We start from the raw sequence: 22943 nt of genomic DNA on the forward strand, positions 1-22943 counted from the left end.
TTTGTTTTGAATTTTATTTTATTTTTTTAAATACAGCAGTTCTTATTAGTTATCTATTTTACACCTATTAGTGTATATATGTCAATCCCAATCTCCCAATTCATCCCACCCCCCGCTTTTCCCCCTTGGTGTCCATATGTTTGTTCTGTACATCTGTGTCACTTTCTGCCCTGCAAACCTGTTCATCTGTACCATTTTTCTAGGCTCCACATGTATGAGTTAATATACAATTTTTGTTTTTCTCTTTCTGACTTACTTCACTCTGTATGACAGCCTCTAGCTCCATCCACATCTCTACAAATGACCCAGTTTTGTTCCTTTTTATGGCTGAGTAGTATTCCTTTGTATATATGTACCACATCTTCTTTATCCATTCTTCTGTCAATGGGCATTTAGGTTGCTTCCATGTCCTGGCTATTGTAAACAGAGCTGCAGTGAATATTGTGGTACATGACTCTTTTTGAATTATGGTTTTCTCAGGGTATATGCCCAGTAGTGGGATTGCTGGGTCGTGTGGTGGTTCTATTTTTAGTTTTTTAAGGAGCGTCCATACTGTTCTCCATAGTGGTTGTATCAGTTTACATTCCCACCAACAGTGCAAGAGGGTTCCCTTCTCTCCACACCCTCTCCAGTATTTGTTGCTTGTAGATTTTCTGATGACGCCCATTCTAACTGGTGTGAGGTGATACCTCATTGTAGTTCTGATTTGCATTTCTCTAATAATTAGTGATGTTGAGCAGCTTTTCATGTGCCTCTTGGCCATCTGCATGTCTTCTTTGGAGAAATGTCTATTTAGATCTTCTGCCCATTTTTGGATTGGGTTGTTTGCCTTTTTAATGTTGAGCTGAGCTGCATGAGCTGTTTATATATTTTGGAGATTAACCCGTTGTCTGTTGATTCGTTAGCAAATATTCTCTCCCATTCTGAGGGTTGTCTTCTCATCTTGTTTATAGTTTCCTTTGCTGTGCAAAAGCTTTGAAGTTTCATTAGGTCCCATTTGTTTATTTTTGTTTTTATTTCCATTACTCTAGGAGGTGGGTCAAAAAAGATCTTGGTGTGATTTATGTCATACAGTGTTCTGCCTATGTTTTCCTCTAAGAGTTTTATAGTGTCCAGTCTTACATTTAGGTCTATAATCCATTTTGAGTTTATTTTCACATATGGTGTTAGGGAGTGTTCTAATTTCATTTTTTACATGTAGCTGTCCAGTTTTCCCAGCACCACTTATTGAAGAGACTGTCTTTTCTCCATTGTATATCCTTGACTCCTTTGTCATAGATTAGTTGATCGTAGGTGTGTGGGTTTATGTCTGTGCTTTCTATCCTGTTCCACTGATCTATATTTCTGTTTTTGTGCCAGTACCATGCTGTCTGGATTACTGTAGCTTTGTAGTATAGTCTGAAGTCAGGGATCCTGATTCCTCCAGCTCTGTTTTTTTCCCTCAAGATTGCTTTGGCTCTTCAGGGTCTTTTGTGTCTCCATACAAATTTTAAGATTTTTTTGTTCTAGTTCTGTAAAAAATGCCATTGGTAATTTGATAGGGATTGCATTGAATAGATTGCTTTGGGTAGTATAGTCATTTTCACAGCATTGATTCTTCCAATCCAAAAACATAGTATATCTCTCCATCTGTTTGTGTCATTTTTGATTTCTTTCATCAGTGTCTTATAGTTTTCTGAGTATAGGTCTTTTACCTCCTTAGGTAGGTTTATTCCTAGGTATTTTATTCTTTTTGTTGCAATGGTGAATGGGAGTGTTTCCTTAATTTCTCTTTCTGATCTTTCATTGTTAGTGTATAGGAATGCAAGAGATTTCTGTGCATTAATTTTGTATCCTGCAACTTTACCAAATGCATTGATTAGCTCTAGTCGTTTTCTGGTGGCATCTTTAGGATTCTCTATGTATAGTATCATTTCATCTGCAAACAGTGACAGTTTTACTTCTTTTGTTCCAATTTGTATTCCTTTTACTTGTTTTTCTTCTCTGGTTGCCGTGGCTAGGACTTCCAAAACTATGTTGAATAAGAGTGGTAAGAGTGGACAACCTTGTCTTGCTCCTGATCTTAAAGGAAATGCTTTCACTTTTTCACCATTGAGAATGATGTTGGCTGAAGACACGAGTGTTTGAAGTGTGTTTATCTCACTCCCACCTTCCTGAGAAGCCAGAGGACAGGGGTGCCTGGCTGGTGGGAGCGGGCCCCGGGGCACCTGGTGCAGACCCTCTGCAGCCTCTCCGGGAAGTGCACCCACTGCCCTGATACCTGATACATGATGCAAGGTGGAGCATTTATCAACAAGAAGCAGCCTTTCTTTTCCTTTTCGTCACTGGAGGTGTTTGGAGCTCCTTTGCCAACTGTCACCTACGACACGGCCAGCACTGAACAGGCAAGTGAGGCACCGTCACCCAGTACTGGTCAGAGGAGCACACCTGGGACGGAGCATCTCGGCTGTGGATCATTGAATGCCCAGCGGGGGCTGACGTCCGTCCCTGACACCTTCCTTGGGAGAAGCCCCACTTCCGTGTCCCTCCGTCCACCACCTCAGGGTTCCTCTGTGCGTGTGTGTGTGTGCCCACACTCTGTGCAGCTGCCCGGTCACCTCACGTCCTCCCTGTTTGCTCCTTATAGCAGGAGCGCCAGGGACCTCTCGTCAGTGGGTCACAGGACATCTCGGCCAGTGAATCGAGCAACCAGGGTGCAATGCAGGGGATCACGGGATACAGCATCTGTTTTCAGGCTCTTTGGCCATTTTAAAAATCATTAAGTTGCCGGTAAAAAGGGCACACACATCTCGGAAGAGAATAGTTTTGCATTCACCCTGGAGAGAAAAAGATAGGCGGCAGCCTCTTCAGATTCACGTGCGACCCGTACAGCTGGGCGGGAATCACAGGCAGATAGAGCCGGCAAGAGGTTTCCTTCTCTCCATTGTGTTCCCCACCTTCCAGCCCCATAGGGCCAGACGTAGGGACAGCGGGAACCGAATTCCCTAGGACCTGCCCAGCTGCCCCTTGAGGAGCTTCCTGTGTTTGTCAAATAAAAGCCCCTTGGAGTCCCTCTCAATGAGGGACAGCTCGGGACCCTTCCAGGCTCACCCCGTAACGGAAACACGGGGGTGCCGGCCGGCCTGTGGGAGCAGAAACCGCGTTCAGGGGGCTACAGGGGCCCCGCCCTTTAACACTGCTCTTCCCCGCGGGTCAGAGCTCACGAGCTCAGCAGTTCACCGGCTCAGGGCCCGGCAGGAGGCTGTGACCTCGGCCCGAAGGGATCAGAGTGGGCCTTCAGGGAGACCTTGTTTGGGGACCAGTGTCCGCTACCTCATCTGCTACCTCGGGATTCATTTCCAGACGCGAGCGGCAGGGGCTGCAGTGGGGACCCGGGCGTGCCTAGTACTCGCGGTGCCCCTCCAGCTCCTCCAGTGCCCGCCACGGCAGCCCTGGGTCCAGGATCTTTGCCACGGGCCTCGGGTGGCCCTACTCTCGGCCCCTGAAAAGGAGAAGGCGGTACATGGGGGAGTTGGCTTAGCTGCAGCCGGGCGGTGCCAGCCTGGCGCGTTGTTTATTTGCATTCCGATCAACCTGCACGTAGCCGGCTACTTATGACCCTGGACCTTGGCCTGGCTCCACTGCGGGCGGTTTCCCAGCCAGGAGCTCAGCTGGGTGCCTGTCCCCAGGGAGCCCGGAGCTGGGTGAGTCTGGGGGCACAGGGCCGCACCTGTGTCCGGCCGGTGGAAGAGGGCCCACGCGTGGTGACACGCGGTCCTGTGCCTCTGGTGCCGCGCCCCTGACGAGCTCTCTCCTGCAGGGCGGATGGAGGGCTCCTGGTCCTGAGACCCCATGTGCGGCTGGCGGAAGTGGCCCTGGGACGGCGAGATGCCCTCGGAGCGCAGGGAGGTCCTGGTGCTACTCCCCACGCGGGAACGGCTGCGGCTGGCCGTGGGGGTGAGCGCGGAGGAGGGCTGGGTGGGCGGCAGCGGGGGGCAGCAGCGGCTACGGGGTGAGCCATGCCATGTGTGAGGGGTGGCTGTCGGGACCACATGGGGCCAGTGTGCCGGCGGGCCTGCCCCCTGGGACCGCACTGTGTTCTAATCACACCACTGCCCCCCAGCTTGGAGAAACGGACGCTGGCTCTGGCCACCTTTACACAGTGTGTGTCCCTCTCGGTCTGCAGCCCCCGGCTGTGGCCCAGGCCAGACACAGTCCGCAGCGTCCGGAGCCTGCGTGGGCAGATTTTGTTCCGAGGGGCCCATCCCTTCTGGAGCCTCTTCCCGTGACCCAGGCGGGGGTGGAGCTGAGGGCAGCTGCGTCCTCGGCCTGGAATAAACACTAAAGCTGCTGACGGAACCAGATTCAGACCCGGCAGATGGGAGTCAGGCCGCCCACACCTTGTCTGCGGGTGACCGTGAGGTCCTGCCTGGAGGGGCGAGGCCGCGGGTCTGTCCTCCCAGGAAGGTGGCTCCCGCCTTCCCTGGGAAGGGCAGCCCCGAAGCACTGGGCTGGGGACAGCGGAGCAGGGGTTCGCTCAACAGTGTCCGTGAGAGACCCTGCTTGGCCTCTACCTGATGGCCACGTGACTCAGGTTGTCCTTTCAGGGGAGATGTGAATTGTCGCTTAGGCCTCCATGGATTCGCTCCACACGCAGGATGACACGCAGGCGCAGGTACAGGATGGAGGCTCTCTTTAGGAAGCGTGTGACTCCTGCAAGCTCCCACCAGACAATGCAGCTGTTTGAAGTCAGAGCCATTAGCTAAGAAGCCTCATCGCCGAGGGGGCGTGTGCCCGACTCTGAATGCCACCTCGTCTGTGAGGACCAGTGCACCCCTGGGGACGAAGCTCGCCTCTACCGCCTTCCCCAGGCCCCCGGCCACTCCGGGGACAGCGGCTGCCACGCAGACGTCTTCAGGGCGCCCCGCAGGCCCGGCCCCACCTGCCCCTCCCTCCCTGTGAAGGAGCGCCCAGAACGAGAGAGGGGCTGTGCACTGGCCCCGCACAGGGACTCCTGGCCCCGCAGAGACCCTCCCCGACGGGACCTCCTGGGGAGCGGGGGTACGGAGACCCGGGGAGGGGAGCCCCCGTCTCTGTACAGCAGCTGTAGGGGTGCGTGGGGCCTGGCCTGAGCACAAACACCCGCGGGGACACACCGGACAAGCCGGCCGTGCTGTGGGCCCGCTGCTGTGCCCCACGGCAGCTCAGAGCCTGCACCGCGGGCTGCCTGCGCCCCAGCTCCGGCCCTCCGGACACGGGGCGTCTAGTGGGTCAGTGCAGGGCCAGGTCGCCTCCAGCCGGGATTTTGACGTCTTTCCACCTCATTCCAGTTGCCCGAGAGAAAATGAAGTGGCCTGAGCCCTCCAGTGCCAGGCGGTCTCTGGAGCTCGGTTGTAGTGGCCCTTCCAGGCGTGTCTGAGCTGAGGTCGAGGTCTCTCTTCCCCATCTCGGCCCGGAGCAGCTCCTCCTGCGCTAACCGGTGCCCCCGTGTGTCCGGCTCTGCCCCCTCCCTTAGCCCTCTCCACGCGCAGCCGGGGCCCTGCCCCCCGCTGGTCTGATCTCAAAGACGGGAGACTGAGGCCCAGGGTTGGCGAGCACTTGGTGCCGAGTTGGGGCTGCAGCCCAGGCCATCTGCGTTCTCGCTGTAGGTGTAGCCCCCTGCCCGCAGGGGAGCAGAGCCAGAGGGGCGGGGGGGCGGGTGCTCTGGAGCCCCAGGCCCCGTCTTGGAGGCACGCCGGGGAGGGGTCAGCCCTCCCATTTGGCCCGTGAAGGGAGTGTTCCTGATAGATGTTGCTGACTGTGAGAAATAAGTTCCCGTTTCTGCATCTCCTTTCTGGGAACGCAGGGTGCAGGGTGCGAGGGCGACGGAGAACTCGGGAAGCTAACGTCCATGTGGAAATGTCTCTCTCATGTGTTCAGCCATCGCGGACGCTCGGGCTGTCTAGGGCCCAATCAGAGGAAGACGGAATCTCTGTGTCTGTCTTTCCTTCCTACTCTCACCTTGTCTGCCTGTCTTAGTTGAGTTGAGAGGCAACAGAAAGCGCCTAGAAAGCTGGCTGGCCCCTGGGGGAGGGGGGTAACCTCATTGAAGGATAACTGTGGTTTGTGAAACGCAGCACCTGAAGTGGGAGGGGTCTGGCGAAGAGCGCTGGTCCCTGCGGGGCTGGTTTGGGGCTGCCTTTGGGAGGGGGCGGAAGGGGTCTGAGATGCCCCATCGCTCCTGGGAACGTCTTGCCCGAGTCCTGGGAATTCCTCCTCTGCTCAGAGACACACTTCTGTACTGGAGTCAAGGGCCCCAAGCCTCGGCGTCCCCATCCAGCGATGAGATGCTGGAGCTGATCGATGGGCTTTCCGGGGGTTCGCTGTGTCCTTAGAGGTGCCTTATGCCACGGGGAGGGTGCAGCGAGGGGACCTGGGGCAGGGTGGGGGGAGGGGAGGTCCTGGGGCATCGGCCCTGCCCTATGTGAGCCTGGTTCCTCGGTGAAATTCAGGGGAAGGTCTTCCTGAAGGACTGTGCAGCCAGAGCAGAGCTGAACGCTCTAGTTGGAGACGTGGATCTTGGCTGCGACGGGGCCCACGGAGCCAGCCTCCAGTGCCTGTGGCCTCGCCCTCCTGGCCCTGCAACGCAGAGCCAGCAGAGGAAGTTACTTCCGGGGTGTGTGCACTGGGCTAGCAGTGAGGGAGGACCCCGTATTTAACTGTACCGCGTGCGTCTTCACACCAAGCATTAGGAAGCCATGGGCTGGGAAGCCTTGCTGCAAATATGCGTCACCGTCATCGCGGGCGGAGGGATTGTCCCTCACCAGATCAGATGGACGATGACAAGGCCGGCCTCCCGGGCACTGACCACTAAGAAGTGGGACTCCCCGAGTCACAGGAGCTCCGCGCATCCCCAGGAAGCCTGCGACCAGCGTCCTCAGGCTGCCCGGGGCCGTCGCACTCCAGCCCCTCAGCTGCCCCCGGTTAATGGGTCTCCGTTCGGTGAACCCGAGCCTCCACCAGCCGGCCTCACACACACGGACACGGGCGCTAGACAACAACGTAGGTCTGTGGGGACCAATCACCGGCCCAGGAAGCACAGAGGACAGAGGACAAGACCCACCAGGCAGCTGTGTCGGCCACGGGATAAAGGACCCTGTGTACCCAACAAATCAACGGCCGGGGAAAGGTCCTGGGGTGGGGCCTTCCTTGAGTCTGGATTCAGATCAACAAAGCTCGACAACGTTGACGTTTGTGAGACAACCGGAAATTTGAACGTGTGAGATGGCTGATGTAAAGACGTTGCTAACGTTTTAGGTGTAACGAAGCATTTGTGGATAATGGAAAGCCGACTGGCTAATAGTTGTGATGAGGGCGAGAGCCCGCCCTTTCGTGTGCACACACAGACGCAAGAGAGACCTCACTCGTGCAGGTGTGGACGCACACCCAGGACTGGGGCCGCGTGGGAGCGGGGAGGGGTGGGGAGGTGACAGCGCTGGGGCTCGGCCTGGGCCCTGAAGCCCGGCAGGAGGTCCCTGTGGGGCAGGACGGCTGCTGTGGCAGAACTGGGGCATGGGGAGACATGGGCCTCCCCTGCAGCACACGCCCCTTTCAGGGGTGCCCAGATGCCAGCCCCGCTTTCAGGAGTCACCTAGCGATGCTGGCTTAGGGTGAGGAGAGAGCCCAGTGGGGTTCCTGGGGGCACGGAGCCTCCCACACCCCGTCCTTGGAGGGAGCAGCCTCCTGTCCTGGGGTTGGACACGCCGCCCCCGCCCTCGTGAGGGTCCCACCCTCTCACAGGCGGCCTGCTGTGTTGGGGGGACTTCTAGCCGTCAGCCTGGGGAGTGACCAGGGACCCCGAGCCCTGACCCTGCTGAGCCAGACCCCCTGCCCACCAGCCTGGCTCAGGGGACCCTCCTCTGGACTCCGTCCTCTTCCAGGGGTCGCCCTGCTCGGCGCCCTGAGCACCTCCCATCTCTATCGCAGGTGCAGGCCGCCGGGCACGAGCTCTTCCAGCAGGTGTGCGACTTGGCCGGCATCAGAGAAGCCCACTTCTTTGGCCTCAGTGTGATAAGAAGTAAGCAAGTGTCTCCCGACGCCCCTGGGCCCCCGGGGCCCCTCCCAGGGCGGGAGGGCGGGTGCTTGGGGCTGAGTCTGAAGGAGACCCCAGGCCTCCGCCTGGTGCCGCCTGGTGCCCGCGTGTCCCCAGGGCACCAGGGTGTCGGCGATTCCCCCTCGCTACACCGGAGCACAGGCACGTGCACTCATGCTCACGCGTGCAGGTATTTACATACTTGTACAGTCACACACACGCACGCTCAGGCACACACACGTGTTCACGCGCGCACACACTGCCTCACGTTTACATACTTAACCCATCCACACGTGCGCACTCACACACGTGCTGGCACACTCACATATTCACACTCAGGCACACACGTATTTACATGCTCTCACACGGGTGCACACACATATATACACTTGCACACTCCCCTCCTCTGGAGAGAAAGGGTGAGCAGGCTGGAAGCTCGCTTTCTGGAAGCCCTGGGCCCTGCTGGGGCAGATGGAGCCTCCGTGGACCCCTGGTGTGAGGAGGGGCAGTGCTGGCAGACGAGGTGGGGCGGCCGCCTTGTCCCCGTGTCCCAGGCTCCCTCCAGGCTCCCTCCAGGCCCCCGGGCTGAGTGGACAAGCACAGAGGGCGGAGCAGGGGAGCTTGACCCTCCGCCTGCATCCCCCAGCCTGTGCACCCCAGGCAGGCGTCCAGGTGGGGGCTGAGCGAGATGGGGAGACCCCATGGGGACATGGGCTCTGAGGACCCGGCCTCTCCCTCGGCCGTCCGTGCAGCGTGTCCTGCAGACTCGTGAGCATTTCTCTGAGGGAAACAGTCCTGCGGTGGCCCCTGCGTGATGACCCAGGCCTTCCTCCCACGTGGGGTCCCTCGGCCCAGCCGCAGAGAAGATTCCGTGCTCGGGCCGCCTGACCTCTCCGGGCCCTGAGCACAGTGGTCACTGGTGCGACCCCCGTCCCTGCCAGGCTCTCTTTGGAGCTTGTAATTTCGTCTCAGCATGGCTGAGAGCCGAGCCCTGGGACTTCTGGTGGCCGAGTGCCTAGGGACTTGGGGGGCGGGGGGCGGGGGCACGGACCAAGCAGGGAAGAGAAGGAGGATGAGGTGGGGTCACAGGTCAAGGTCCCCATGGGAATTCCTGCCCTTAGACCTGGCCATGCGCCCCCTGGCGTGGACTTGGAGTGTCCCATGTGGGACCCCCAGGCTGGCCCGGGGGAGGCGGTAGAGCTCAGGACAACCGCCTTTTCTCCTGTCTGTCAAGAAATCGCTCCCCACTTCCGGGCCCCGGACAGAATCGGGGACATCGGTAAGACGGTGCTGCAGGCAGGGGGCCCGGCGCCCAGCATGGGGTTCACGTCCTGGAGGAGCAGCTTTGGGTTAAATTTTAATATTAGTGGACTTTTCCCAGTTTGCAGGGAAAGTTCAGTTAATGGGTAGCTTTGCCCCAGTTCACACTTCCGTCCAGAATCGCCGTCTTAGCCGTTGGCCGCTGCCGCCTTGTGCCTGGCCCTCGCAGACAACCAATCAGGACGCGAGCGTTTCTAAGAAGCTTGGTTTGTTTGGGGGAGGAGAGGGTTGCCAGTGCCCATTCCTCAACAAGTCTGTCGTCTTGTTCTAGAAGTTTCCCGCTTCATGGAAATGAAGTCCCCGTCGTTCCAGAGAGGGTCCTGGTGGGCCTGGTGGAGGCTGAGCGGGGGGCTGGGGCAGGTGGCGGGACCGCTCACTTCACGGCACAGGCCTCGTGGCGTAGGACCGGGCACACGTGGGCGGTAAAGCAGAGAGAGGGCACGCACACACGTGGTGACTTCGTGCGGGGACTCGTTGAGACCCGGAGCCCTGGGGGGAGGGGGTCACAGGCTCTGGGGGGGCCCTACCCCTGGGACGCGGTGGTTGGGTTTAGGGGTACGCTCTTCCTCCTGAGCTTTGTCACTTGGGAGCCTGGGCCTCTGGAGCATCTGGAGGTGGCTTAGCTGAGGGCGTGTGCCACTCCGGGCCTCTCTGGTCCAGGACAGCCGCCAGCCCTCGGGTCCCCCCGCCAGGGCTTGAGGTGAAGTGCTGCCACCACCTGACCCTCCGAGGCCCCGCTGGGGTCTGGGTGTTGGACGTGCAGGCGGGCTCAGACTCAGTGGGTGGGCACGTTGGGGGCTCCAGACGCGGAGTGAGGATGGACCTGAAGGCCGGCCACCGGGAGTAAAGCAATCGAGGGACGTCGGGGGAGGGGTGGCGGGCTGGCCGCCGGAGCAGGGAGGTCTCAGAGGGAGAAGCAGGGGGCCAGTGGCGTTCACAGGCCCACCCCAGTCTCCCTCTGCCCAGGACGGCGGGCCGCGCAGCCAGCCCCCCGTCCTGCAGGTAGCCCTGCAGGATGGAGGAGAGACGCGACGCTCATTTTACTGAAGAAGTACTTTGAGGGCTTTCGGGCATCCCTGAAAGTAGAGACAGCAGCATGCAGCAGTTGCCAACCTTTTGCAAACCTGCCCCTTTGAACCCTGAACGTTTTGCTGGTTATTTAAAATAAATCCCAGGCGCCATGACACTCCATCCCTAAATACTCTTTACGTATCTCTTCAAAGAGAATATTTTCTTAAACAGCCACAATGCCATTTGTACACCCAACAGAATTAACAATTTCTTGATATTTTTATTTTATTTATTTATTTTTTTTTTTTTTTTTCGGTACGCGGGCCCCTAACTGTTGTGGCCTCTCCCGTTGCGGAGCACAGGCTCTGGACGCGCAGGCCCAGCGGCCATGGCTCACGGGCCCAGCCGCTCCGCGGCATGTGGGATCTTCCCGGACCGGGGCACGAACCCGTGTCCCCTGCATCGGCAGACGGGCTCTCAACCACTGCGCCACCAGGGAAGGCCCTCTTGATATTATGTAATATTCGCTTGATATTTAAATTTCCCAGTTGTTTCGGAAATGTCTGTTTATAGCTGCTTTGTAAGAATAAGGACCCAAATAGCGTCCCCGCGTTGTGTTTTGTCACCTGGTCCCTAAACCTCTCAGGATCAGAACCAGCCTCTGCGCAGCCTGCACGGCCTCAGGTAACAGAGGCCTCAGACCAGGCGGCGTAAACGGCATTTCTCGCAGTGCGGAGGCTAGAGGTCTGAGATCCCGGGGTCAGTGGGGCCGTTCCTCCTGAGGCCTCTCTCCTCGGCGTGTACTTGGCTGTCTTCTCCCCTTGAACTCACGTGGCCGTCCCTCTGTGCAGATCTGTGTCTGAGCTCCTCTTGTTATGTGGACCCCAGTCCCACCGGATCGGATCAGGATCCACCCTAATGACCTCATTTTAATTTAATCACCTCTTAGAAGGCCCAGCTCTAAATACAGTCACGTTGTGAGGCCCTGGGGGTTTGGGCTCCAACATAAGAATCTGGGGACACATGCGGCTCCTGACACCCCTTTATCATGCCAGTGGCTCGCTGAGGCCAGTGCGTCCACTGTCCCACTGGCAGCCCCACACTCTAGGATCCCGTTTCCTCCCAGCATCACCTAAATTGGCTCTCACCCCACACTTCCCTGTCCCAGAAGTTGGCGGGACCGCCCAGTCACTCCACTCAGCCTTCTGGGTGGGACAGCATCACATGTACCGCAGGGCTGGCCCTGGGCGTGTCTGTCACAGGACGCCACGTCTGGGCCCTGCTTCTAGTGGTGCGAGATTGGCCCATGGGTTCAGGTGGGCAGTGCTGGAAGCCCACGTCCAGCGGGTGGGCTGCAGCTGGGGGGCTAGTGGGCCGACTTTGAGAAACAATACATTCGATCCATTTCTAGCGCCTTTGTCGTCTAGGTTAGTGACGCTGTCGGGACTTTTCTTCTAGAGCTTGAACTTAAGCTGAAGGTGGTTTGTTTCTTTCTATTCTTTATCGTGAACTTGGCGGGGAGCTGGGAAGGAGCAGGAAGGTGATTTAGATAATCACATGTGAAAAAGGGCCCTTGTAGCCCTTGCAAGGTGGGCTTGGCTTTTCACTCCTGTTCCCAAGTGCGGGCTCCTTAGACAAAACCCCGATCCTTTAACAGCGCCGCCAAGGTCAGACGGCACGCGATGGCTAAGCCTGTGGGCTCCGACCACCCTGGGGGAGCCTCCAGGCCACAGAGGATGGTCTAGATGAATGAAGAGCAGTGCTTGCTCGGAGCAGAGGTGGGCACACTTCCTGTACAGGGCCAGATAGTGCGTGTCTCTGGCTTTGGAGCACGAAAGCGGCTACAGACGCTATGTAGCAGAGGAGCCCGTCTGTGCTCTGCTTGGCCCAGGGCCCTCCTTTGCTGACCCCGGGCTTCAAGGGTCCTTGGCCTGGGGGTGGGGAGGGGGTTACCCTAGGACCCCTACCAGGGTTTTATTAGCCGTGTGACTGGCGTGTTTCCAAGCCTCTGCAAGGCCCGGTTTCCTCCTCTGCAAAGTGAGCAGAGATAACAGCCGAGGTATTGAGGATGCAAGGATGCGGGGGTTGGCTCAGGGTCCCAAGCCCAGAGCCTGCACACGGCAGGCACACCCCATCCTGAGGCGGGGGCTGCTGAGTGGTGTGGCGGGCCCCGCCCTGGTCCCCTGGCACCGCCCCGTCTATACCCTCGAAGGCTGCCTCGTGGAGCTGGGAGGGGTCAGGCTGTCCTGCTGTCCTCAGAGAGGGGCCTGCAGATGGCGCAGTCGAGGCCCTGAGAGTCACCGGTTCTGGAGCTGAGCCTGACAGTAACGGAGGGAGGCTGGCCCGCCGATGTTCCTCTCTAGAATAATCTCATTTTTCTCCAGCTTACAAAGGAAACACGTGGTAGTAATAGTCCAAAAACACAGAGCGTAGAATTTGGAAAGAAGGGTCCCCCGTGACCATTCCCAGCATTACCACGTTAATGTGTCTTGACTTGAAGTCGGGGAGCCTGGTCCCAGGTTTACAGGCCTTTCCAGTTTCGAAGGACTCCGTCTACAGCTGGGAGAGGGGCTGTTGGGAGGAAGACCCTTCCGGACCGTCACGCTCCCGGCAAGGACCAGCTCCAGTGCCATCGCGATGTCAGTGTCTAGGTTTCAGTATCTAAAGATTCCACACTTGGGAAAACCACCCGGCAAAGCCTGGACGTCAGGAGACACGCTCCTTCAGCCTGCCACGCCGAGGAGGCCACCACGTGTGACTGGTCGCACATGGGCCCCTCCCAGCACGCTCTGCTCCAGGCCCTGCTTCTCTCTGTAGACAGCGAGCATGTCTTCATGGATTTGGAGCAGAAGCTCAGCAAATACTTCTCAAAGGACTGGAAGAGAGAAAGACATAGAGTGAGCTATACTGCCAGGCGGGGGAGGGCAGGGTGGAGGGGCCCGGGAGGCCCAGCTGCCGGCCCCCGCCCCAGGTCCCGGCGCGGAGTCTGCGGGCGCAGGGAAGCCAGCCCCGTGGGTGCAGGTGCGCGCCCTTGAGCGTTCTGGACATTTGCTCAGCTTTTCCTTTTAACAAAGTGACGTAAAATCATGGACTGCCCCGCAGTACAGACCTGAGCTGTGACCTCGGGCTGGGTCTGAAGCGATGCAGGTGATGGCTCCCTCCTGAGCACCAGCCAGGGGTCAGCCCCCTCCCCCCAGGTCTCAGCACGGCCTTCTCTCCACCCTTCCAACCCCAGGGAAGCGGCAGGCCCGGGGCCCCCTTCGTGGCCTTCCTCAGGGTGCAGTACTACGTGGAAAATGGAAGGCTTATCAGGTAAAGTCGCTCGCCGGTTCTCTGGCACATTCCCGGAAGGGTGACCACCTGTCAGGATGTGGTATCGCTGTTGCTTGGGGGGCAGAGGCGCAGCCATTCTTTTTAATTAACCAACATGTAAAGACTAGGGCAGAAACAAGAGAGTGTTTCGAACACAGGTATTTTATGCCCCAGGGTGGGGTTTTCCCAGGTGTGTGCTGGAGGGTCTGCGGATTCCTCTGTAAGTGGGACCTCCTCCTGCTCTGGGCTGCGCGCCCAGTTGCTGGTGCCCCGTCCGGGTGGGAAAGGGCCCCGGGCTGGCACACCTGCAGGGCCTCCTTCTGAGTTCTGGGCCTACTTTCCCGAGAGAACCCCACCAGAGCATGTGGGAAAATACAGACGCTGGGGCGCCCCAGGAACTGAGTTACCCCAGACCGGGGTTGGGTAAGCGGGGCCCGTGTCCCAGGAACCCCCTGAGCAGGTGCAAGTGGGCCGGGGTCCCCACAAGCCTCCCCAGGCAGAGAGCTGGTGGGGGGGAAGATTCTGGAAAAGTCTCGGAGGGGAAGACAGGCAGGTTGTGCGGAGGGAGCGTGGCTGCCCCGTGCTGTTGGTCCAGTGGCTGGTGGTAGTGTTAGAAGATCTGAACTTGTTCTTCCCAGGGGCCCTGCTCCCTGTGTGTGTTGGGAAATTAGCAGAAGAAAGGGGCCTGTCTCTTAGGAGGCGGCTATAAACCAGGTCTGCCGAGTCCTGGGTCCCAGGAGCCCTGCCCGAAGTCAGGCTCACCTGGCTTCTCAGCAGCAGGGGGGCGGCAGCACATCCACCTGTACCTCCCCCGCTTTGGGGCCCTGAGGGTCCTGGGGCCCTGGGGCAACGAGACGGGGCGTGGCGGGCGGGGGGTGGTGACTGGCGGGGTGGGAGGCCGCGGGCTGCAGGGGGACAGCGCTCCCGAGCCCGCTCGCCCACCAGCGACAGGACGGCCAGGCACCTGTACTACTGCCACCTGAAGGAGCGGGTGCTGCGGTCCCAGTGTGCCCACCGGGAGGAGGCCTACTTTCTGCTGGCTGCCTATGGGCTGCAGGCCGACCTGGGCGATTACCGCGAACCGGCACACTCGGGCCGCTACTTTGAGCCGCAGGCCTACTTCCCGCAGTGGGTGAGGCCCCTCTCTCCATCCTGGGCGCCACACCCAGGGGCGGGGGGGGGACCCCGGGCTGGAGGGGGAGCAGGCTGGACAGATGGCTGGCGGCTCCCTCCTCAGATCATCACCAAGAGGGGCAGCGCCTACATCCTCAGGCACGCGCCCACCCTGCACCGTGAGCAGGGGGGCCTGAGCCCCAAGGAGGCCGTGCTGCGCTTCATCCGGGAGGCCTGCCGGCTGGAGGACGTGCCCGTCCATTTCTTCAGGCTGTACAAGGTCCAGCTGCGGGGACGCCAGGTGGGGGAGGGTGGCTCAGGCCTGGGACGCACCTCCCCAAGGGTCCACAGGGCGGCCGGGACCCCCACCCAGGACAGGAGGGACCCACGGCTGTCCTAGGGCCAGGACCCCCAGCCAGCATCAGAGGGGAAATGGGAGGAGGCCCGGGGACCCCACCTCAGCCCTCAGGCACCCCTGGTCCACCAGCGAGGGTCTGCGAGGGGGACCACAACCCCAGGCCAGGGGCTCTAGACCTTGCCAACGTCTGTGTCCTCTTAGGATAAGAAGGAGGACCGACCTACCATTGTCCTGGGACTGACCCTCAGAGGGGTGCAGGTCTATCAGGTGACCAGCAGGGGCCCTCCTCCCCCTCCCCTCCCCCTCTCCTCCCGCTCTCCTTCCCCTCCTCCCCTCCCCCTCCTCCCCCTCCTCCCCTCCCCCCTCCCCCTCCCCTCCCCATCCCCCCCTTTCTCCTTAACGCCCCCTCCCCTCCCCCACGGGGACCGGTCTTGCTGCTTCCCTCTGGCTGGCCCTGTGCACGCGGCCCTGCTGTCTTGCAGGAGGTGAACCGCACTCCACAGCTGCTCTACGACTTCCCCTGGCGCCACATCGGGAAGCTGGCCTTTCTGGTGCGTGTCTGATGGGGTCGGGGCTGGGGGCGGGGGTGTCTTAGCCCCCAGGAGCCCAGAGGAGCCTGGCAGACACTTGTCCTTTGGGACGTTGACCAGGCATGTCATGGCCCAGGAGGTGCAGGCATAGCCCGAGGCCTGGGGAGTGTCCCGCGTGGAGACGGCCCCGCCCCCTGGAAGTGCCCTCCTGCCAGGCTGGGTGTCCTGGCTCTCGTCACCAGGAGGACTTCTGGCTCCTGGGTGGGGACAATAAAAGGGGGCGAGGAGGAGGCCGCAGACGCCCTGGGCTGGGCCTGGCGCTGGGCGGGTGGCAGGGACGGTGGGTCCTGGGTGCAGGCTGAACTCGAGGGCCCAACATGGCCGTGGGCCCACGGGGTCCACCTCCCCCGGCCCAGCGCGGTGGGCGCCGGTTTACAGCTGCCCTGAGGCCCCTCCCCCACCCACACCCCCAGGAGAAATTTGGTGGCAGGACAGAAACAGGAGAGCCCCCAGCAGAGGGCCTGGCTGATGCGGTCCTCTGGCTTTCTTGGTACGTCACATCGCGTCTCTTCTCTGCTCAGGGCAAGAGGTTTGAGCTCTGGCCGGACGGGCTGCCCGCGGCCCGGAAGCTGGTGTACCGCACGGGCTGCTCCTGGCGCTCCCGCCACCTGCTGCACCTGCTCAGCACCAGCCACCAGCTGCACCTGACCCTGCAGCCCCCACTGCAGCGGCTGCGGCAGCTGGAGGAGGCCCAAGGTGGGGCCGACCCTCCGCGCGCCCCCCTCCTCTGCGGTCTAGGTCGGACACTGGGCGCGGCAGCCCGCGTCGCACCCTGTTTTCCCAGAGGGGCGTTGGCAAGGGGGCGGTGGCGACCCCACTCCTCCAGCTCTCCTGGGGCCTGATTCTAAAGATGGGGGCCAGGGGGGAAGCGAGGCAAGGGCTGCAGTAACCCCCACGCGGTTCCTGGAGGCCCTGGCAATGCACGCATGTGTGTGTGTGAGCATGGAGTGCCTATGTGCACATGTGTGCACACCTGCTTGCGGGGGCCGCTTGGGGTCCCTCGCACTGAGACCTGGGAGCCCTAGGGCCGTGAGCACAAGGGCGAGGGTTAGGAGTTTACCGGCTGCCGGTGACAGATCCCACCTGGGGGCCTGGACTGTGACAGCGGACACTCGGGGCCCTGATCTCTGGGTGGCACTTCCCTCCGCCGACTCTGCATCTTCCTGGGCCTGGCGGTGGCTGGACCCCTGGGCCTCTGTCGGCCGCCTGCGGCTCCATCTCCAGCGCTGTTCTTACACCAGTGCCCTCCCCCTCCCCCCGCACAGAGAAGAAGTGCTACCGGGAGTCCTGCGTCAGCGACGTGCTAGAGCTGGACCTGGACCTGGACCTGGCCAGGAGGCCGTCCCCCGGCTCCCCTGGCAGCGGGGACAATAGGGACGGAGGCTGGCGTCCCCCGCACCGCCTCTCACTCCTCTCGTCTGGCAGCCACTGCAGCTCCCACTCGTCGGGCATTGAGGCCGACTCCCAGCTGGCGGGGCCCGTGGAGCCCGGGGAGATGTCGGTGGATGAGCCCGTCGTCGGGGCTGCAGCGCTCCACGGGGAGGAGCCGCCCAGCAGCTCCAGGACCAGCCAGAGCAGCCGTGGCACAGTTGGTGGTGGCAGAGGTGGGCCTGAGGGCAACACCCAGGACCAGGGGGAAGGTAAGTGTGTTGCTTGGCTAGATGCCGGCTGGGGTGCTCGTCACCCTGATTCTGGGGACCTTGTTACACAGGGGCCCCCCACCACAGGGCCTGGGAGCAGAGAAGGGAGGACAGGGCCCTCCCTGCAAGATGCGGTGGGTGGTGGTCCTTCAATCCCCCTGCAGCTGGTAACTCCTAGGGAGCCTGGCCTGGCCAGTGTCCCTCATGTAAGATCCCATCGGAAAGCATTCAGCCAGGTTTCTCTCTTGCTACCCACGGGGTCAGTAGAAGTCACATGACAGTCGGCCACTTATGAGCCATTCTAGGACCAAGCACCCACCCGGCTTAGCATGAGCTCCTTGTCCCCAGGGATGCTTCCGCAGTAGGTCTGGGAGTGGGGGCCCTGAAGTGGTTCCTTGTCACCCCAGGAAGGTTACGCAGGCTCTGCTATTCCCTGAGCACCTGCAGCGTCTTTGAGAGTGGATGCAATGGGTAATCGTGGGGGCCAGCCTCAGGGCCTGGCCACCCAGGTCCACCTAGAGTCACCCAAGGTTATGCAGGGTCACCCAGCATCACCCAAGTCCACCCAGAGTCATTCAGGGTCACCTAAGGTCACCCAGAATCATTCAGGATCACCCAGTGCTACCCAGGGTCACCTAGAGTCACCCAAGATCACCTAGGGCCAACCAGAGTCATTCAGGGTTACCCAAGGTCAGCCAAGATCACACAGGGTCAGGTGGTTTTGGTCAACCTGCCGTGTCCACCTTTACATTCTGAGCGATAAAGGACAGATCGGTCTCCGTCTCTGAGGTTTTGCCCAAGTGTGTGGTCTGCAATCTGGTACGAGCAGTAATGATGATAAGATGGTGTTTGCCCGTAAGAGCCTGCTTTAATTAGACATCAGAGCACTTGGACAAATAAAGCAGCCCAGTGCGCAAGGACAGGGCAGTGTGAGCTGGGGGGGGGGGGGGCGGCGGGGAGTGGGGGGGTCCTGGGGGACCACGCAGGGAGAAGGCTGGGACAGGCGGAGACCACCTAAGGGGAGGAGCCCAGGTCGCCCACAGAAACCATCGCTCCTCGAAAGGGCTCCGACACCTCACGTGGAGAAGACACGTGATAATCTGGGGTTCCAGATGACCTGCAGGGAGGAGGCCAAGGTCACAGCGCACCTCTCTGTGACCCCGAGGCCTGAGAGGAGGGGTGCGGGAACCATAGAGGCACCCAGTCTCATCTCAGAGTTTGGGGCCCTGGGGTGGGCTGCCCTCTGCAGGGAGCAGGCGGGTGTCCCCGGGCCCTGCTCACGTGCCCTCGCCCTCCTCGCAGCCTCTCCCCAGCAGCCCTTGGCCGCGGTGCGGGTCACGCTGGTGAGCACGAGGGGCCCGAGCGCTGAGGCCCTGCACCAGGTAGGTCCCCACGTGGGCCAGGCGGCCTCTCCCTGTTCTGCGTGGCGCCTCGTCAGGTCAGGGGCCCTAGGCCCTCCCGAGGGTCCCCGGGAGACTCGTCGGGCAGTGGGGGACCGGTGAGGCTTTAGGGAGCGAGGCGGGTCAGGAGCTGGGTCCTCCACGGCTGAGAGCTGAGAGTTCCGCCTGCCGTGTGGTGCGGCCACCGGCCCCGCCCCCTTCCCAGGCAGTGGGCGGTGTGAACGAGGCCCGCACAGCTCGGGCCCCAGGAGTGCGGGGCTCTGGGGGGCTGCGCCCAGGCCCCCAGGAGCAGGAGGGGGGCCAAAGCCAGTGGCCCTGGGAGGTGGGGCAGAGGAAGGGGTAGCTGGAGGCGCCGGGCCTTGCTTAGGGCGGACCTGGGGGAGCCCCAGTGGACGGGTGGTGACCCTGGAAAGAGAGTGAATGTTAGGGTGCGATTTGACTCAGAGGGAGGCGGGGACCCGGCAGGAGGTGGGAGTTCAGTGGGGGCGGGGGCGGGGGCGGGAGCGGGGGCGGGAGGGGGAGAGAATGGAGGGGAGGGTGAGGCGGCTGCAGGACGGCCTCCTGGTCTCTCCCTGCAGGTGCCGGAGGCCCGGGCGGCAGCCGGCCCCGCGGCCCCGCACAGCCGCAGCGTGGACGACGCGCGCCCCGCCCCGCGCCGCGCCCCGCGCCCCGCCCCGCGCAGCTGCCCCCTCCGCCGCGCGCTGGACCCCGGGCCGAGGAGGTCCGTGAACTCCCGCTCCCTGGACCTGCTCGGAGAAGACCACCACCCTGAGGAGTTCGTGGTGTAGACGCCTCGGGGCGCCGCTTCACCCCCGCAGGGCCCCGTCCGCGCCGCACGGCTCCGCCCACTTGGGACTCTGTCCCTGCAGCGCCGCTCCATCCACGCGGGGCTCCGTCCATCTCTCCATCCACGTCTCGCCGGCCCTCTCTGCCCTGGAGGCTCCCACCTACCACCGCCAGGCTGAACGGGCCTCTGGCACCGCCCCTTTTACCTGGCGGCTTTGCACCTTCACCTGTCTGAGGGGTGGAGCCACCTCTGTCAGGCCTGGAGGTGCCAACGAGGTCTCACTTTCCCTGCTGCTCGGACTATGGCTGGTCCGAGCATCTTCCGAGGTCCGTGGCTCCAGTCTCTGCGCAGTGGCGCGTGGGCCGTGCTGCCTCTAACGCTCGAGGGAAGGTGTCTCAGCTCAGGGGTCCCCAACCGCCCGGCCGCGGCCTGTTTGGGGCCGGGCCGCACAGCATGCCCTCCGCAGCTCGCATGACCGCCTGAACCATCATTCCCCCAGCCCCACCCGCCACCCCGCCTGTGGAAAGAGTGTCTTCCACCAAACCGGTCCCTCATGCCAAAAAGTTTGGGGACCAATGTCCTAGCTGCTCTCGGACATTGGAGAGACCTCTGGGGTTCCCCTGCCACCAACTCCTACATAGATGGTGAGACCAAGAACAGCAAGCTTCCCGGGAGTCCTTGAGCTCACGGTCACCGTCGTTGTCACTGCACTGGCCACAGGTTCCTCAGACCACCCTCTCTGCAGCCCCTGCTGTTCACAGCCCTGGGCCCACTGGACAGAGGCGCCTCTGTGAGCCGTGGGCCCAGCTGCGTCACCCCAGACACTCAGCAGAGCCCACCTTGTCCGCCGTGTGTACACAGAGGCACCGGGCCTGGAACCGCACAGCCACGTGGACACTGGTCCGGTGGAGCTGGTGGCAGGAAGTGGGAGGGGCAGGCTAAGGAGGAAGCCGTGATCTACTCTGACTCACAGAAGGAAGGCTCCAGAAGAAAGCCCGCCAAGCGCAGAGCCTGAGTTTTCTCCTTCCCATCACAAGTCAGGCTCTGAAGGTGGTCCTTCCCCACCTCCTGCCCCAGTATCCACCCAGCCCGGAGGGCGTCTGGGCACCAGGGAGCCGTGGCATCTAGTCAGCACTGGTCACCCCCCGCCCACCGGCCATTCAGTGCCCCTGGCCCCTCCCCGAGTCAGAAGACTGGATGGGAGGTGGGGACAGGGATGGGTCCGGACCGCCAACACCCCTCGTCTGGGGCAGGAGACCCACCTCTCCAGCTGGCGGCTCCACAAGTGGCTGAATGGCTGAGTGGAGTTTCACAGCGATTTCTGGAAAAAGCATATTGAGGGACTTTGACCTTCGCTGGGGGCCGTACTGGCCGGTGATTAAGAGGCCGGTGAGCAGGCCAAGTGTCCCACTTGGGGCTGGACCCGCCGGGGTCGGGGCGCCCGGAGGGTGGGCTGTAGTTAACGCTGTGCTTTCCCGTCCAAGTCAGGGCAGCTGCCCCAGGGCTGAGACATGGCCCCCACCGCCTCCAGGGCCCTACATGCAGGGGGCCTTCTCGAACCGTCCACCTCATGGACAGTGCAGAGTGGCTGCGCTGAGGCCAGACGGCGGAGGGAGCTGGCCTCAGGCTGGCGCTCTGTGTCCCCAGAGGGAAAGGCAGGGCTGGTGCCGTGTCTCACCTATCTCCTGACCCCAGCTGGGCCCTGCATTCCTTGCTCTGGAACAGGTGGGACTCCACGGGTAACACCACCCTCCCAGCCTGAGGCTGGTGACAGGCACGTGGCGTGGTGTGGCTTAAGTCACCTGTGCGTCCCTCTGGCCCTCCCCCTGCTTGCACACGTGCTGCCCTCTGTCTGGACGCACTGACCTGTGTGTCACTGTCGGATAGTCCCAGGCGCTGTGCCCGAGACACCATCGTCCCCTCCCTGTTCTGCTCACGCCTTGAGGACCCCACAAGGGCCGTGTTTTGGGGACGGGGTGGAGCCTGAGCCCAGGGGGCGGGGTCCGCAGCCTAGCCTTAACCGGGCCTCTTGGTCCTTACTGTGAAAGGAAATCGCACTCGTGCGCACAGCGCGCATGTGTAATGAAGAGCTGCACACACGTCCGTGTGTCTGCACCTGGGCAGCCTGCGCCAGGGGCGGGGCGCCGGGAGGCTGGGCGGTGCGGCCACACGAGTACTAGATTCTCGCGGTGAGGGTTCCTGGACGCCGAGAGCTTCACCTCGTGAAGAACCACGGTCTCCTAGTGCTGCGTGGACGGAGGAGCTTGGAGGGGAGACCAGCCCCCGCCCTTGGAGTTCATATTTGTCTAAGTCGTTTTTTAAAGAAGCATGGTGGGGGCGGCTGAAGGGCGGTGCTGCCGTGGGGCACGGGCCGGCAGGGTGGCCAAGGGGTCGGTCGAGGTGGCCTCATCTGCTCAGTCTTTCCCTCATTAAGCAGACGTCACCGAGTCAGGTCACGTGCCAGCACTGGGTGGACGCCAGACGGGGGCAGTACCCCCCAGCACGGAGCGCGGTGAGGGCCAGGGTCGGCCGTGGTAGTGCTGGACCTCCCGGGCCGCCCTTCAGAGTCCCCTGTGCAGGAGGTGCCCACATGCCCAGCTGGGCCTCCCCGAAACAGGGCTCCCGAGGACACCTAGCCTGTGGCCACAAGAGCAGGCGGCGAGGGAGGTGTGGTCCTGGAGGACGGGGATGGGCATCCAGAGCTGTTGCGGGCCTGAGCCCTTGCTTTTCCGTGAGTTTCCGAGGTCACACTGAGTCGGGTCCCCATGGTAAGAACTGAGGCTGCATCTGCCCTGGTCTAGGGTCCTTTAAAGGAACTTTTGGGAGCAAGAGCCCAGCCTAACGGACTGCTTTGCGGTCCCACACACACACCCATACGTGTGCACACGCGAGCACACGCGTGCACACGAACGTGGGCAGAAGTGGTGAGTGGGCGCGGAGCGGTGGAGGGAAGCTTTCACCGGGTGCCCACTCGGAGCCCCTCGCGGGGACTCGGAGCTCCGGAGTCTGAGCGCCCGCTCCCGCCCCCGCGCCCGCGCGTCCCGCGGCTGCCACGAGAGGGCGCTGGCGGCGCGCTGTGGCTCCGGGGCGGCAGGGACCTGGGTGCGTCCCGCCCCCGCGCGGCTCTGGAAGGCGGGGGCGTGGCCTCGGGGTTGGGGGCGGGGCCGCTCAGGCTGCGTGGCTTCCGACCTCGAACGCGGGCCGCGCCTGCGTCTGTCACCCCTGCTCCAACCCACCCCGACTTGAGGGGGGCCGGCGCCACGGGCCGAGAGAGGCTGCGGGCAGCCCCTGTGTCCTTGGCGGAAGAGGCGGCGGGGACCGCCGGCTGACCCCGGAAGCCACCCGAGCTCTGTTCCTACTTC

At 61.6% G+C, this 22943-nt stretch overlaps 1 protein-coding gene across 1 annotated transcript in view; it reads left to right on the top strand.

Moving 5' to 3' along the window:
- FRMD1 (FERM domain containing 1) overlaps nucleotides 1–19267 on the top strand; it is a 36233-nt gene extending 16966 nt beyond the window's left edge. The window contains exons 3-12 of the mRNA XM_032651170.1: nucleotides 7945–8035; nucleotides 13199–13278; nucleotides 13617–13693; nucleotides 14639–14825; nucleotides 14931–15107; nucleotides 15366–15431; nucleotides 15647–15715; nucleotides 16276–16450; nucleotides 17020–17394; nucleotides 18697–19267. Coding sequence (XP_032507061.1) covers nucleotides 13216–13278; nucleotides 13617–13693; nucleotides 14639–14825; nucleotides 14931–15107; nucleotides 15366–15431; nucleotides 15647–15715; nucleotides 16276–16450; nucleotides 17020–17394; nucleotides 18697–18896 — 1389 coding nt within the window. The 5' untranslated portion in view covers nucleotides 7945–8035; nucleotides 13199–13215 and the 3' untranslated portion in view covers nucleotides 18897–19267. The remainder of the gene's footprint in view (nucleotides 1–7944; nucleotides 8036–13198; nucleotides 13279–13616; nucleotides 13694–14638; nucleotides 14826–14930; nucleotides 15108–15365; nucleotides 15432–15646; nucleotides 15716–16275; nucleotides 16451–17019; nucleotides 17395–18696) is intronic.
- The last annotated feature ends 3676 nt before the right edge of the window (nucleotides 19268–22943 follow it).

The sequence above is a fragment of the Phocoena sinus genome, chromosome 12, assembly GCF_008692025.1.
Source record: "Phocoena sinus isolate mPhoSin1 chromosome 12, mPhoSin1.pri, whole genome shotgun sequence".
NCBI classification, from domain to species: Eukaryota; Metazoa; Chordata; class Mammalia; order Artiodactyla; family Phocoenidae; genus Phocoena; species Phocoena sinus.